Consider the following 15,276-nt stretch of genomic DNA (forward strand, 5'->3'; position numbering starts at 1 on the left):
CTACAAATTTTCCATCAAGAGCGGGAGTAGAACTATGATGAAACTGAATCATCTCCTTCACATGGACGATTTGAAACTCTTCGCATCTACCAAAAAACAAATGCAACTGATGCTGAAAATGGTGGAAGGATTCTCGGAAGACATCAAAATGAAGTTTGGACTAGAAAAATGTCGACTGCTAAACATAACGAGAGGGAAAATAGAAGATGGTACGTTCAAACTCAAGGAAGGTGCAGAAATTGAAGCATTAAAGGAAGGAGACACATACAAGTATCTAGGCATAAAACAGGCAAGAAAAATCAATCAGACTCAGATGAAGAAAGAATTAACGGAGGAGTTTACCCGAAGATTGAGGAGGATAATGAGAACTGGTCTTAACAGCAAGAATCTGATAAAAGCGATTAACACCTACGCTTGCTCGGCGCTGAGCTATTCATTTGGTATTATCTCTTGGACGACCACCGATTTAGCAGCTTTACAGAGAAAAATAAGGACGATGCTGACTAAACACAATAAACATCACCCCAAAAGCTCAATAGAACGGACAGAGCTGCCACGACATCTTGGGGGTAGAGGAATTGTTGATTTGTCCAACCGTATGTCCCAGGAAATTGAAGGACTTCGAAACTATTTCTTGAGCAAGGCAGCTTCGTCAGAACTCCATCGAGTAGTTTGTGTTGCTGATACATCTACACCGTTAAAGCTACACCAGGATCACTTGTAAACCGTCGAACACTCTGCAGAAAGTCTTCTTCTTCTTCTTCCTTCTATCGTTTAGGCGATTCGCCTGTTTCCTTTCGTCGATTCTCCGCCTATACTGTCAAATTGTCGCTCCATCGTTTTCGAGGACGTCCCAAACTCCTGCGACCTAGTGGAGATTTGTCGCGTGCAATTCGGACCATTCTACTCTCGTCCATTCTACCGATGTGCGCGTTCCATTCCCTTTTTCGGCCTAGTACCCACTGATTAACATTTTCACTCTGCAAGTTTTTCTTATGTCCTCACTTCTCTCCCTATCCAGTAGTGTCTTTCCAGCTATCCTGCGAAGTACTCTCATTTCGGTGGTCTCCAGTAGTTGTCTAGTCCTCGCTGTGTCAGGTCGAGTTTCAGCGGTGTATGTCATAGTTGGTCTTACTACTGCCTTGTATATTCTGGATTTTGTTTGTATGGTTATGTTTTTATTTCGCCATACTGTGTCATTCAAACATCCCGCTACTCTTGTTGCCCTCGTAGTTTGCTCCCTCACCTCCTCTTCAACATCACCACAGCCAGAGATGTCTATTCCCAAGTACTTGAACTTCATTTCTTGTTGGATAACTTTGCCTTCAACTTCCAGTTTGCACCTCAGTGGAGTTTTTGATGTTGTCATACACTTCGTTTTCTGGGTTGATATTATCATATTGAAGGATTTGGCAATACAGTTGAATCGATGTAATAACCGCTGCAGGTCGTCTTCACTCTCTGCCACCAGTACAGCGTCGTCGGCATAGCACAGAATTGCTATTTCACGATTGCCCATTCTGTAACCCTTCAGTGCACGTACACTCCTTATCACCTCGTCCATAATAATGTTAAAAAGGAGAGGGCTCAGCGAATCCCCCTGTCTAATGCCACGGCCCACAGCTATTGGCTCAGTCAAGACCCCGTTTATTTTCGCCTGAATCCAATTTTCCTCATACACGTTCTGGATGGTTTTAATGAGGTTATGCGGTATCTGCCTATTGTAAAGTAGGTGTAAAACGTCTTTCAGTTGCACACGATCGAACGCTTTTTCCAAATCAACAAAGCACATGTATGCTGGCCTGTTGTATTCTATCGATTTTTCCCTTATCTGTCTTAAAACAAACACCGCATCCGTGCATGACCTGCCCGATCTGAATCCCTGCTGTTCGTCGGCAGAAAGTAAAATGCAGAAACTGATTGGCAAACCTTTGCATGGGAGGCACCAGAATGAGGTCAACCATGATTACGTCGACATATCTGCGTCGAACTACTGGCTGACTTCCGGAAGGTTGTTTCCTGAGACAGAGGGCCTCATGCTCGCCATCCAGGATCAGGTGATTCCAACAAGAAATTACATGAGATACATCGCCAAGGATGCCTCAGTGGCGGACGATAGCTGTCGTTATGGCTGTGCGACACATGAAACTATCCAGCACATCACCGGGGGATGTCAGAAGTTCGCGGGCACGGAGTACAAAAATAGACATGATGCTGTTGCCAAGATTCTTCACCAAGAATTGGCACTAAAACACCAACTTCTAACTTCGAAAAGGATTCCTTATTACAATTACCATCCAGATGCTGTGCTGGAAAACGAACATCACAAGCTCTACTGGGATCGCACTGTTCTCACAGACCGGAAAATAACCCACAATAGACCAGACCTCATATCGCTCAATAAGGATGAGGACACAGCACTATTCATCGACGTGGCAATTCCAAATAATAACAATCTTCTAGATAGACACACTGAAAAAATTTCAAAATATAGAGATCTCGAGGAACAAACCAGAAGACAGTGGAAGCTGAAAGATATAAAGACCATCCCTATTGTCATTTCATCTACAGGCCTGATACCGAAGAAACTACTGGAGAACTTGAGAAAACTTCAGTTGGACGAAAATATTTATAAAGTCATGCAGAAGGCGGTACTGCTCGGAACGGCGAGAACTGTACGCAAGTACATGGGGAATGCAGAGGAACACCGTCTGCTCGGACAGGAAGTGCGGGTGGAGCAGGAATCCAACCTACAGCAGGAAGCCGAGGAGCGACCCGAACCCCACCACCACCACGAGCTCGAAAACCTGGAAAGGGCTCCAACAGAGCTTAATCCTTTTGATATCTCAGATATCTGGTATAAGTGAATTTTCCTCTGGAGAGGAGTGTGAAAGCCGCAAGGCTAAAGTCATAACATAATAGAATAACACCAACATCTCTGATGAAATTCACATGCCTGGGCAACAACAGGCAGAAGTAACTGATACTGAAAGTCCATCTTGCAACGCAAGTGAGCCTGAACACCAGGACGATAGGGAAGAGCTCCGCCGACAAGTTGACTCTGACATGAGGAGATACTTGGCCGAACTGGAAGGAACAGATCCTCTTCATCGAGTAGCACCTCCACGGCTCAATACATCCAAGAAACTGTCACTTATAATCGACATCTTGAATAAGGACGTTTTACCTGAATACCTACAGAACGGAAGTTCATTGGAATATCTGCATCTAGTTTTTCACTGTGCAGCGCTTACGACAGCGAAAACCATAGGGTCAAAAATTCGCCGAACGAGCAATGATGGTCCAAAATTACACAAATTACACGCGCCAGCATGGCAGAAACGTCTTCAACACAAAACAGAAAGGCTAAGAAGAGACATTGGACGACTGACGGAGTACTTGAACGGGAATCGAGGAAGAAAGGTTGTGAAAGCTGCCAAAGAGATCATGGATAGAAACAGGACACACACAGAACGAGAGACGGAGAATGCTACAGCTCACCATTGCCTCGACACTCTGAAGCAAAAATTAAGTCTGTATGCAGAACGCCTGAGGAGATATAAAAGCAATTATAGCCGGAAAAGAGACAATAATTCATTCGAAAAGTCGGAAGAATCTTTCTACCGGTCACTCACATCGTCGGATGGAGAGAATGGAAAGTTACCACCAAAGGAAGCCATTGAACAATTCTGGACCGAACAATTATCAACGAAACCTCACTTCAATGGAGATACCGGATGGATTGAAGATGAAAAATCTGAAGCTATAAAATATGAGCCGATGCAGCATGACATGATCACAATTGAAGAAGTAAAATCAGCTATCAGAGGACTGCACAACTGGAAAGCACCTGGGCCTGATGGATTACAGAACTTCTGGATCAAGAAACTTTGGATCATGCATGACAAATTGACCTCCGCAATAAATGATGTCATTGAAAATCCTGAAAGAATGCCAGTATTCCTTACACATGGCACAACATTCTTGTTACCTAAAGACCAAAGGAATACAGAAGACCCATCCAAGTACCGACCAATCACATGTCTTCCAACGATGTACAAATTAATCACATCGTGCATTTCAAACCGAATTCACAACCATTGCGAAAGGAATAACATCATCGCCATGCAACAGAAAGGATGCACCAAAGACAGCCGAGGATGCAAAGAACAACTAATAATAGATTCAGTTATCTGCAATCAAGCGTTCTCCAAGCGAAGGAATCTTTACGCTGCGTACATAGACTACAAAAAAGCATTCGATTCTATACCTCACGAATGGCTCTTGACGATCTTGAAGATTTACAAGGTGAATCCCAATATTGTTAAATTCCTGAAAAACGCCATGTCAACCTGGCGTACTAGTTTTCAAATAAAAGCAGCAGATTGCTCCATTACAACAGGACCTATTCCAATAAGACGCGGAATTTTCCAAGGAGACTCGCTGAGCCCTCTGTGGTTCTGCATGGCCCTGAATCCCTTGTCTCATAGATTGAATTCTACGGACTACGGATTTTCCATCAAGAGCGGCAGTAGAACTATGATGAAACTGAATCATCTCCTTTACATGGACGACTTGAAACTCTTCGCATCTACCAAAAAACAAATTCAACTGATGCTGAAAATGGTGGAAGGATTCTCGGAAGACATCAAAATGAAGTTTGGACTTGAAAAATGTCGACTGCTTAACATAACGAGAGGGAAAATAGAAGATGGTTCGTTAAAACTCAAGGAAGGTGCAGAAATTGAAGCATTAAAGGAAGGAGACACATACAAGTATCTAGGCATAAAACAAGCAAGAAAAATCAATCAGACTCAGATGAAGAAAGAATTAACAGAGGAGTTTACCCGAAGATTGAGGAGGATAATGAGAACTGGTCTTAACAGCAAGAATCTGATAAAAGCGATTAACACCTACGCTTGCTCGGCGCTGAGCTATTCATTTGGTATTATCTCTTGGACGACCACCGATTTAGCAGCTTTACAGAGAAGAATAAGGACGATGCTGACTAAACACAATAAACATCACCCCAAAAACTCAATAGAACGGACCGAGCTGCCACGACATCTTGGGGGTAGAGGAATTGTTGATTTGTCCAACCGTATGTCCCAGGAAATTGAAGGACTTCGAAAATATTTCTTGAGCAAGGCAGCTTCGTCAGAACTCCATCGAGTAGTTTGTGTTGCTGATAGTTCTACACCATTAAAGCTACAACAGGATCACTTGGAAACAGTCGAACACTCTGCAGAAAGTAAAATGCAGAAACTGATTGGCAAACCTTTGCATGGGAGGCACCAGAACGAGGTCAACCATGATTACTTCGACATATCTGCGTCGAACTACTGGTTGACTTCCGGAAGGTTGTTTCCTGAAACAGAGGGCTTCATGCTCGCCATCCAGGATCGGGTGATTCCAACAAGAAATTACAGGAAGTACATCGCCAAGGATGCCTCAGTGGCGAACGATAGCTGTCGTTATGGCTGTGAGACACATGAAACTATCCAGCACATCACCGGGGGATGTCAGAAGTTCGCGGGCACGGAGTACAAAAATAGACATGATGCTGTTGCCAAGATTCTTCACCAAGAATTGGCACTAAAACACCAACTTCTAACTTCGAAAAAGGTTCCTTATTACAATTACCATCCGGATGCTGTGCTGGAAAACGACCATCACAAGCTCTACTGGGATCGCACGGTTCTCACAGACCGAAAAATAACCCACAATAGACCAGACCTCATATTGCTCAATAAGGATGAGGACAGAGCACTATTCATCGACGTGGCAATTCCAAATAATAACAATCTTCTAGATAGACACACAGAAAAAATTTCAAAATACAGAGATCTCGAGGAACAGACCAGAAGACAGTGGAAGCTGAAAGATATCAAGACCATCCCTATTGTCATTTCATCTACAGGCCTGATACCGAAGAAACTACTAGAGAACTTGAGGAAACTTCAGTTGGACGAAAATATCTATAGAGTCATGCAGAAGGCGGTACTGCTCGGAAACGGCGAGAACTGTACGCAAGTACATGGGGAATGCAGAGGAACACCGTCTGCGCCGACAGGAAGTGCGGGTGGAGCAGGAATCCAGCCTACAGCAGGGAGGCGAGGAGCGACCCGGACCCGACCACCACCACGAGCCCGACAACCTGGAAAGGGCTCCAACAGAGCTTAATCCTTTTGATATCTGAGATATCTGGGATAAGTGAATTTTCCTCTGGAGAGGAGTGTGAAAGCCGCAAGGCTAAAGTCATAATAATAAAGGTCCCTATTCAATTTCATGAATTAGAAATAATCAATCAAATACAATATGAGGTAAAAAGAAATTGAAAAGGCGAGATCCAGTACGCTTCATCCAGCGCACTGTTCGATCTACTCCCTCGATTCATTGCTTCCAATTGAGGCAAAAAAGTGTAACAACATATAGCTCATAACAATTTGTAACGGTTTCAAATACCATCAATAAATACGGTACGAATTGAATTTGCAGGTTATGTCGATGTGGGGCGATCGGCCTACTGTTATTTTACCGCTACCGGTCAAGTGGGGTTAGATCTTGACGTTTTAGTTTAGTTTTCCGTGCTCACAGAATTTTGAAGGTTAGACAGCGTCAGATGAGTTTTCTATGTGATTAGCCATTTTGTAAGTTTGGAGGTATCCATCAGGAATTTCTGGAGTTTTCGATAATTAAAATCGTCCATTTGTGGGATTAATCTTCGGATATCTGTGTGATCTCCTGCCGAACTGGTTTATTTGGATTTTATATTGGCGTATCTCCTTAAGGAGGATTGATCGAGAGTTTTCTTCGCTGTGGCACGTGAAGTTTTTCTTCATGAAGGTATGTTCGTCGTACGTTGTTCGGCAAATTCCTTATTGTGTGTTATTTTCTCTCCTAGCTATTGCCGTGAAATTCGTTGATTGGAAGCATTAGTTGAGAGCATCCTACGTTGATTGTGATAGAACCGAGGTTCTGGTTGTCTAATTGCATATTCGAGCTTGGAAAGATTTGGTGGATTCACGTTAGATTTGAATAGTTCCCCCCGAAGAACTGGGTATGTATAAAACCATCTTTTGTGATACAATGTTTGTCACTCATTCTTCCTTATATGGTGAGGATTAAGTTCTTACGTTCTTTCGTATCGACAGGGTCCTAGTGTAGGGAGACATCTCCTAGTGTAGGGAGGCATATCCTAGTGTAGGGAGACATATACTAGTGTAGGGAGACATCGTAGTATAAAGAGGAAGTCCCTGAAATCATCGTGTAGGGAAGAAGTCCTATAAATCCTAGTATAGTCACAGTCCGAGTCGAGCCTTCTAGAACTACTCGTGAAATCCAGTCCAAGTGGAGCTGTTACAACAGAAACCTTGTAGAATTTCATAACGAAGAGACCATCTTCCCCATTCAGGAGCGGAGAGAGCACTCTCAGGACACGCAAGTGTATTATAGAAGTTGCATATCGTATTATATTGTTGCTTTCCTTAACGACAACGATTTATATTGTAAAACCTTAATGTATTGCTATTATTATCACATTCTATTGCTTGTGGAGTGAGATATAGATTAATTTAGTTAGAGCATGTTACTCTGGTGACGTTGATAATTCTGTGCAGTTAAATTGAAAGTTAATAAGTGTTACTGGTACATTTGGGAGTTCTGAAGAACTTCGCGCTGCGCCTGAGCTCAAGCGACGCGATTTCGGTTGATTTTATAAAGGCCATCCCTTTTGAAGTATTACAATTATTATTAGACACCACACACCCTCCTTGGCGTTCAATACCACTATAGCCATACAAGTAGGCCCGTGTATTTTCTTTGCTGCCTGAATAAACCGTTCTTCAGTACAACTCTTTTGGTTGATTTGGGGTTGTTGCTGTTCCTAAGGGTATTTACTGGGGAAATAAATCTACCTGGCGCCCTACTTCTCTTTTGTCGGTTTCTTACATTGAACCCACCCCATCTTCACTGAGTGAGCCGTGGATACCCTCGCTTGGCAGCCCGGGTATTTCTTGCATTTCGGTGTGACGAAAGGTCTCAAATTGGCGCCCAACGTGGGGCCTACAATCAATAACTTCGTGACTTGTCGTGGTGATTATTTTAGTTTTGTTGCTTCTTCTTCTTTCAGATACAGTTCTTCCGCGTTGTGAGGTTAGGTATAGTAATTTTGTTGAGTATCGATTTAAGTATGGAGGGCCGTATGGATGTAGGTCGTCTTGATAAAGATGAGTTAGGGTATGAGTTGGCAATTAGAGGCGTAGACGATGTAACTACGGTTGTCGAGATGAGGAAAAGTCTTCGGGGCTATTTAAGGTTAGAACGATCGGGAATTGAAACCAAATACCCACCGTATCCATTTAAGTTCGCCGATGACTCGGGAGTAATCGGATGTACGATATCGGTCCTTCAAAGAGAGGTATCAAAATTTTCGGGTGATGAGAGGAGTTCATCTTTCTCAAGCTGTCTTCTCGTTTGGTGCATTTATTTAAGCGGGCTGAACGTTCTCAAGCACTCTCTGAGACGGAACAAGTTCTCAGGTCGGGATATTTGGCGCAGATTATTGGGCTAGAGTCGGAGTTACGTGCGCGCGCGAGGAAATATCGAAGATTTTCGTTGCAGGCACAAACCCCTTTGGAGTTGAGCACTTTGATGGCCTCGGTTGATGCATCGGATTCAGCTTCGGAATCTGGGTCGGATGTTGATATAGATAGTGACATCGCTCACCAATCCGCGGCGCCGGTTGCCGTCCATAATTGTAGGGCCCCTTCTGTATCGGTGGCTAAGTGGAGTATCACTAAATTCAGTGGGAATAATGATAGGTGCTCTCTGAGCTCCTTCCTAGAAAATGTGGAGGAATTGTGCATTTCACGGAACGTTACTAAAGAGCAGTTGTTTTCGTCTGCTAGCGATCTTTTTGAAGGTAAGGCTCTTATCTGGTTCAGATCGGTTCGGGCCACCGTATCAACCTGGTCTCAATTAGTGGAGGAATTACGGAAACAGTTTTTACCCCCCAATTATAACGAGAAACTTTTCGATGAAATTAAGCGCCGAACTCAAGGTCCTGACGAGAACATAGGTTTGTACCTTGCCATGATGGATAACCTGTTCAAGCGCCTCACTGTCCCTGTTAATGACGATGTCCGACTGAAGATCCTTCTCCGTAATCTTTCCCCTTGCTATCAGAGTCAGATGAGTTTGACCAACATAACCTCAATCTCGCAACTTCTGGATATCGGAAGACAACTGGAGGCTCGCAAAGAGTCAATTGAATCATATGTCCCCTCTCCACGAAATAGAAGCTCTTTGGTAGAGCCAGATCTGGCTTACGTATATGCCGAAACCCCCTCCTCCTCTTCTCCTCAGGTGAATGCAGTTTTGACCTGTTGGAATTGCCGGCAGCCTGGTCATGCCGCTAGGGACTGCCGCTCGGCGAGGAAGAAGTATTGCTTCCGCTGTGGTCGTCCAGATTTCACTGTTCGGACTTGTCCGGGGTGTAAGCCGTCGGAAAACTGATGGGGAAGACCTCTCATGGCAGTACGTGTGCCTTCCCTCAATCGACTGCCAGTGTTCGTTTGCCTCGACGTCAGAAAGCCATCCTAGATTATGTGTTGGCGCATGCGCATAATGATGAACGTCCATATTTGTCTGTTTCGGTTCTTGATGTTGAATTCTTAGGTTTATTAGATTCGGGTGCTTCGAGCACGATTATAGGAGGTCCAGGATGGGATATATTGAAAAAGTTGAAGCTTAAGATCAATTCTGATAATGTTGCTTCTTGTAGGGTCGCTAATGGTCAAAGTTGTCCAAGTATCGGTTCGGTTGATCTGCCAATTAAGCTTGAAATCGGGTTGGGATGATTTCAGCCTTGGTGGTTCCAGATTTGCCGCACACCTTGATTTTGGGCGTTGATTTCTGGAGGAAGTTTGGTATCGTACCGGATCTTCATGGAGGAAACTGGGTCTTCCGGCGTGATGCTGATGTGTCTGTGGGTGCAATTGCCTCGGAGGAACATCTGACGCCCGACCAGACCAGAATTTTGAATAAGGTTGTGCAGGAGGCTTTCAGGGACATGGGTGACGAGTTGGGGTGTACTAATTTGGTGGAGCATGAGATAAAAACTTCTTGTCGTCCCATCAAACAGAGGTATTATCCGGTTAGTCCGGTGATGCAGGGTCATATTGATGCTGAGTTGGATAAATTGCTCGAGCAAGGTATTGTCGAGCCCTCGACCAGCCCCTGGTCATCTCCCATTCTTCTCGTGAAAAAGAAGGATGGCTCGTACCGGTTCTGCGTCGATTACCGGAAACTAAACGCGGTTACGGAAAAAGATGCGTATCCCCTCCCCTATATAAATGCCACTTTGGATCGACTTCGCAATGCCAAGTTCCTATCTTCAATGGACATCAAGTCGGCATATTTTCAGGTGCCCCTGGAGGAATCTTCTCGCCCTCTGACTGCCTTTACAATTCCCAATAGAGGTCTGTTCCACTTCCTTCGCTTGCCTATGGGATTATCTAATAGTCCAGCCACCTTCCAGCGTTTGGTTGACAGAGTCCTTGGTCCCGATCTGGAGCCTTATGTATTCGTCTATTTGGACGACATCATTATCATCACGGATACCTTTGAGAAGCATGTTGAGGTATTGAAGGAGGTCTTCAAGCGCCTGAAGGCTGCCAATTTAACGGTTTCTAAGAAAAAGTGTCATTTCTGCCGACCGGAACTTTTGTATTTGGGATATGTGGTGGATTCTACAGGGTTAAGAATGGATCCAGCTAAGGTCCAAGCCATCTTGAACATACCGGTGCCCACAAGTGTCTCGGAGGTTCGACGTCTGCTGGGACTAGCTTCATGGTACCGACGATTCGTACCAAATTTTGCGGATCTTATTGCTCCTCTGACGGAGTTATTAAAAAAGGGTAGACCTTTCAAGTGGAGTGTCCAATGTGATGAGGCTCTGAATAACTTGAAGGAGCGGTTGATTGGTGCCCCTGTGTTGTCTTGTCCTGATTTCTCGAAGCCATTCACTATACAGTGTGATGCTTCAGGTTATGGAATAGGTGCAGTCCTTACTCAACAACAAGAGGATGGAGAAAAGGTGATATGTTATCTTTCTAGGTCTTTAACTCGGTTAGAGCGCAACTATACCACCACGGAACGTGAATGTCTTGCCGTTCTATGGGCGATTGAAAAGCTGCGGCCGTATATTGAAGGCACCCATTTCACAGTGATCACCGATCATGCATCTTTGCTCTGGCTGGACCGATTGGAGTCACCTTCTGGTCGACTAGCCCGTTGGGCGATCCGGCTCCAACAATATGATTATACCATTATTCATCGAAAAGGTAAATATAACATCGTACCTGACGTTTTGTCTAGGTCGGTACCCGTACTCGATACCGTCGACACTGCCTTGGGTTGTTCCTCGGACCCGTGGTACAGGAAGCTTTTGGACGGGATAGTCAAGACCCCGCACCGTTTCCCTTCATGGCAGTTGATCCAGGGTAAACTCTTCAAAAATGTCACTCCCCGCATTCCCGAATTGGCATCTCCTGCTGACTACTGGAGAGAAGTTGTTCCGCGACCTGATCGGAGGGCCTTAATTGGAAAGGTTCACGAATCACTTTTGCATGTTGGCGTGTATAAGACCTATCATAAGTTGGCCGAGCGCTATTATTGGCCCAAAATGCGATCCGACGTAGCCTCGTTTATTCGTCGATGTATCACTTGTCATGCCATCAAACCGGAGCAGCGAAAACCTCCTGGTTTCATGCTCTCTAAACAGGTAGCAATCCATCGACCATTCGAACTTATGTCTGCCGATCTGGTTGGACCTTTGCCTCGAACTCGCTCAGGTAACCAATATATTTTTGTCATCGCTGATTGTTTCAGTAAGTTCCCTCTACTGTTCCCGTTACGTTTCTCTACCGCATCGGCGATTGTGAAGATATTGGATACCCATGTTTTTCCTATCTTTGGGTGTCCAAATTCCATCATTTTGGATAATGGCGTGCAGTTTCGTTCCAAGGAAGTTACTAATTTTCTAAAGTCTTATAATGTTAACATTCAGTATACGGCCTTATATCATCCTCAAGCGAATCCGGTCGAGAGAATTAATAGGGTTATTAAAACTATGTTGAGGTCATATCTTTCAGAAGATCAGAGAGGTTGGGATAGACAGTTGAGACAGGTTGGTTTGGCCATTCGCTCCTCAAAGCATGAAGTAACCGGTCATTCCCCAAATATGATTGTCTTCGGAAGAGAAATTTCATTAAAGGGTGAAAACGCCTGCCCTGATCGGATTCAGTTCGACAGATCAGCCTTGACTAAGGAGCGCGAACAAGCCTTCGCGAGGCTGTACGCGGATGTCCAGAGAAAGTTGTCGCGAGCGTACGAAACCAATAGCCGCACATACAATCTTCGACGACGGGATCTTCAGTATACGGTTAACCAATTGGTGTGGAGGAGGAATCAGGTGTTGTCCGATGCGGCGAAGTATTTTTCAGCTAAGTTGGCACCGAAGTATGTTGGGCCTTTCTTGGTCTCGAAGCGAGTCTCCCCTTGGACCTATGAATTGCAGGGTGAGGATGGTAAATACCAGGGTGTTTGGCATGTTAAGGATTTGAAATCTCACCCACCGGACCAACAAGCAACTGGACACCTGTCAGACTAGTCTCGTCTCGGACTCGGGGCAGAGGATAGCTGTCCCTTGCTTATGCATAAATTGACGAGGGTGGTCACTACCCCTATCCAGTGGCGGGAATTCCCCTCATCATCTATGGTACATTCCAGGCCACGGCAGTACCATCGCTGTTGTATTTTCCTTCACTTGCCCTCAGGTAGATCGTTTGTCGGGGTAGGGAGATTTTTAGATTGAGTGTGACCTTGAGCCTTTGTGTTTTCGATTTTGACGTTTCGGTTCCGATTTTGACGTTCCTTGATATTTTCCTTTATCGATATAGATTTTGATGTGGATTTGGTCTACCTTCGCTGCTGGCGGATTCGCAACGTTCTATGTTGTCTGAGGTGACTTTTCCTTCTGATTTTGATTGCTGATAATTCGACGTTCCTTGATATTTCCGTTTATCGATTTTGATGCGTTTTTGGTCTAAATTCGCTACTGGCGGATTCGCAACGTATCTATGTTGTTTGAGGTGACCTATCCCAATTTTGATTGCTAATTTCTTTACCGGATTATGACGTGTCTTGGTTGACACTTACCTTCCCGATTTTGGGTACATCGTTTTTTTTTTTCTTTTTGGATTGTCCGTTTTGGGTTTGCCTTCGCTTCGGCGGATTTGCGACGTGTGTTGCCTGAGGCGACCCTTCTTACCGATTTTGAAACGATAACTGCCGTAAGACTCCCGACGAGTTATGACTCTCAGCGGGTCGTGCATTGAGCCGTTGCTCTTTGCCCACGAGGAGCCCTGATTTAAAGCTAACTTCCCGATTTTGACTAAAGATTATTTTTTTTTTGTATTACCGTAGGACTCCCGACGAGTCAAGACTTGCGGTTGGTCGTGCACTGAGCCGTTGCTCTTTGCCCACGAGGACCACCGTTCTGCCGATTTTGACTATCTTTCCCGATTTTGTCGTTTTCCCGATTGTGACACCCGATTGTGACATCACTTCCTAAGGTTGTATTGGGAGTCGTTGAGGTTGCGACTTTGAGAATAAATGAAGTCCTCCAGGTCCAGCGCCTTTTCCGTGGTCTTCGACTCGGGCTGCGGAGAAGTTCTCTTTTTAGTTCTTGAAAAAAAAGTATTACATAAAAATTTCGGCCCTTTCTTAGTTTTCTTTTTAGTTGAGTCGGTACTTTTCCTGTTTTAGCTGGACCTGTCGGTATCTGGTCACCTTCAGTGGTCAGATATCTTTCACTTTTTCATGACGGTGTCTGGTCACCTTCAGTGGTCAGATATCTTTCACTTTTTCATGTCGTTTAATGTGATGGTTGGAGGCTCTTCAATGTCTGGATACCTTCGGCGGGGGATGCTGTGTTTTTTTTTTATCGTAAGGGGAGAGTTGTAACGGTTTCAAATACCATCAATAAATACGGTACGAATTGAATTTGCAGGTTATGTCGATGTGGGGCGATCGGCCTACTGTTATTTTACCGCTACCGGTCAAGTGGGGTTAGATCTTGACGTTTTAGTTTAGTTTTCCGTGCTCACAGAATTTTGAAGGTTAGACAGCGTCAGATGAGTTTTCTATGTGATTAGCCATTTTGTAAGTTTGGAGGTATCCATCAGGAATTTCTGGAGTTTTCGATAATTAAAATCGTCCATTTGTGGGATTAATCTTCGGATATCTGTGTGATCTCCTGCCGAACTGGTTTATTTGGATTCTATATTGGCGTATCTCCTTAAGGAGGATTGATCGAGAGTTTTCTTCGCTGTGGCACGTGAAGTTTTTCTTCATAAAGGTATGTTCGTCGTACGTTGTTCGGCAAATTCCTTATTGTGTGTTATTTTCTCTCCTAGCTATTACCGTGCAATTCGTTGATTGGAAGCATTAGTTGAGAGCATCCTACGTTGATTGTGATAGAACCGAGGTTCTGGTTGTCTAATTGCATATTCGAGCTTGGAAAGATTTGGTGGATTCACGTTAGATTTGAATAGTTCCCCCCGAAGAATTGGGTATGTATAAAACCATCTTTTGTGATACAATGTTTGTCACTCATTCTTCCTTATATGGTGAGGATTAAGTTCTTACGTTCTTTCGTATCGACAGGGTCCTAGTGTAGGGAGACATCTCCTAGTGTAGGGAGGCATATCCTAGTGTAGGGAGACATATACTAGTGTAGGGAGACATATCGTAGTATAAAGAGGAAGTCCCTGAAATCATCGTGTAGGGAAGAAGTCCTATAAATCCTAGTATAGTCACAGTCCGAGTCGAGCCTTCTAGAACTACTCGTGAAATCCAGTCCAAGTGGAGCTGTTACAACAGAAACCTTGTAGAATTTCATAACGAAGAGACCATCTTCCCCATTCAAGAGCGGAGAGATCACTCTCAGGACAAGCAAGTGTATTATAGAAGTTGCATATCGTATTATATTGTTGCTTTCCTTAACGACAACGGTTTATATTGTAAAACCTTAATGTATTGCTATTATTATCACATTCTATTGCTTGTGGAGTGAGATATAGATTAATTTAGTTAGAGCATGTCACTCTGGTGACGTTGATAATTCTGTGCAGTTAAATTGAACGTTAATTAGTGTTACTCGTACATTTGGGAGTTCTGAAGAACTTCGCGCTGCGCCTGAGCTCAAGCGAC

The 15,276-nt window shown here is 44.2% G+C and overlaps 1 protein-coding gene across 1 annotated transcript; it reads left to right on the forward strand.

Annotated features, from left to right (window-relative positions):
- Positions 1 to 8,191: 8,191 nt before the first annotated feature.
- Positions 8,192 to 12,673, forward strand: LOC123322278. The gene is made up of 5 exons (XM_044910221.1): positions 8,192 to 8,419; positions 8,494 to 9,366; positions 9,591 to 9,810; positions 9,867 to 11,855; positions 12,156 to 12,673. The coding sequence occupies exons 1-5, from the start codon at positions 8,192 to 8,194 to the stop codon at positions 12,671 to 12,673; spliced, it is 3,828 nt and encodes a 1,275-aa protein (XP_044766156.1).
- The last annotated feature ends 2,603 nt before the right edge of the window (positions 12,674 to 15,276 follow it).

The sequence above is a fragment of the Coccinella septempunctata genome, chromosome X (genome assembly GCF_907165205.1).
Source record: "Coccinella septempunctata chromosome X, icCocSept1.1, whole genome shotgun sequence".
Classification (NCBI taxonomy): Eukaryota; Metazoa; Arthropoda; class Insecta; order Coleoptera; family Coccinellidae; genus Coccinella; species Coccinella septempunctata.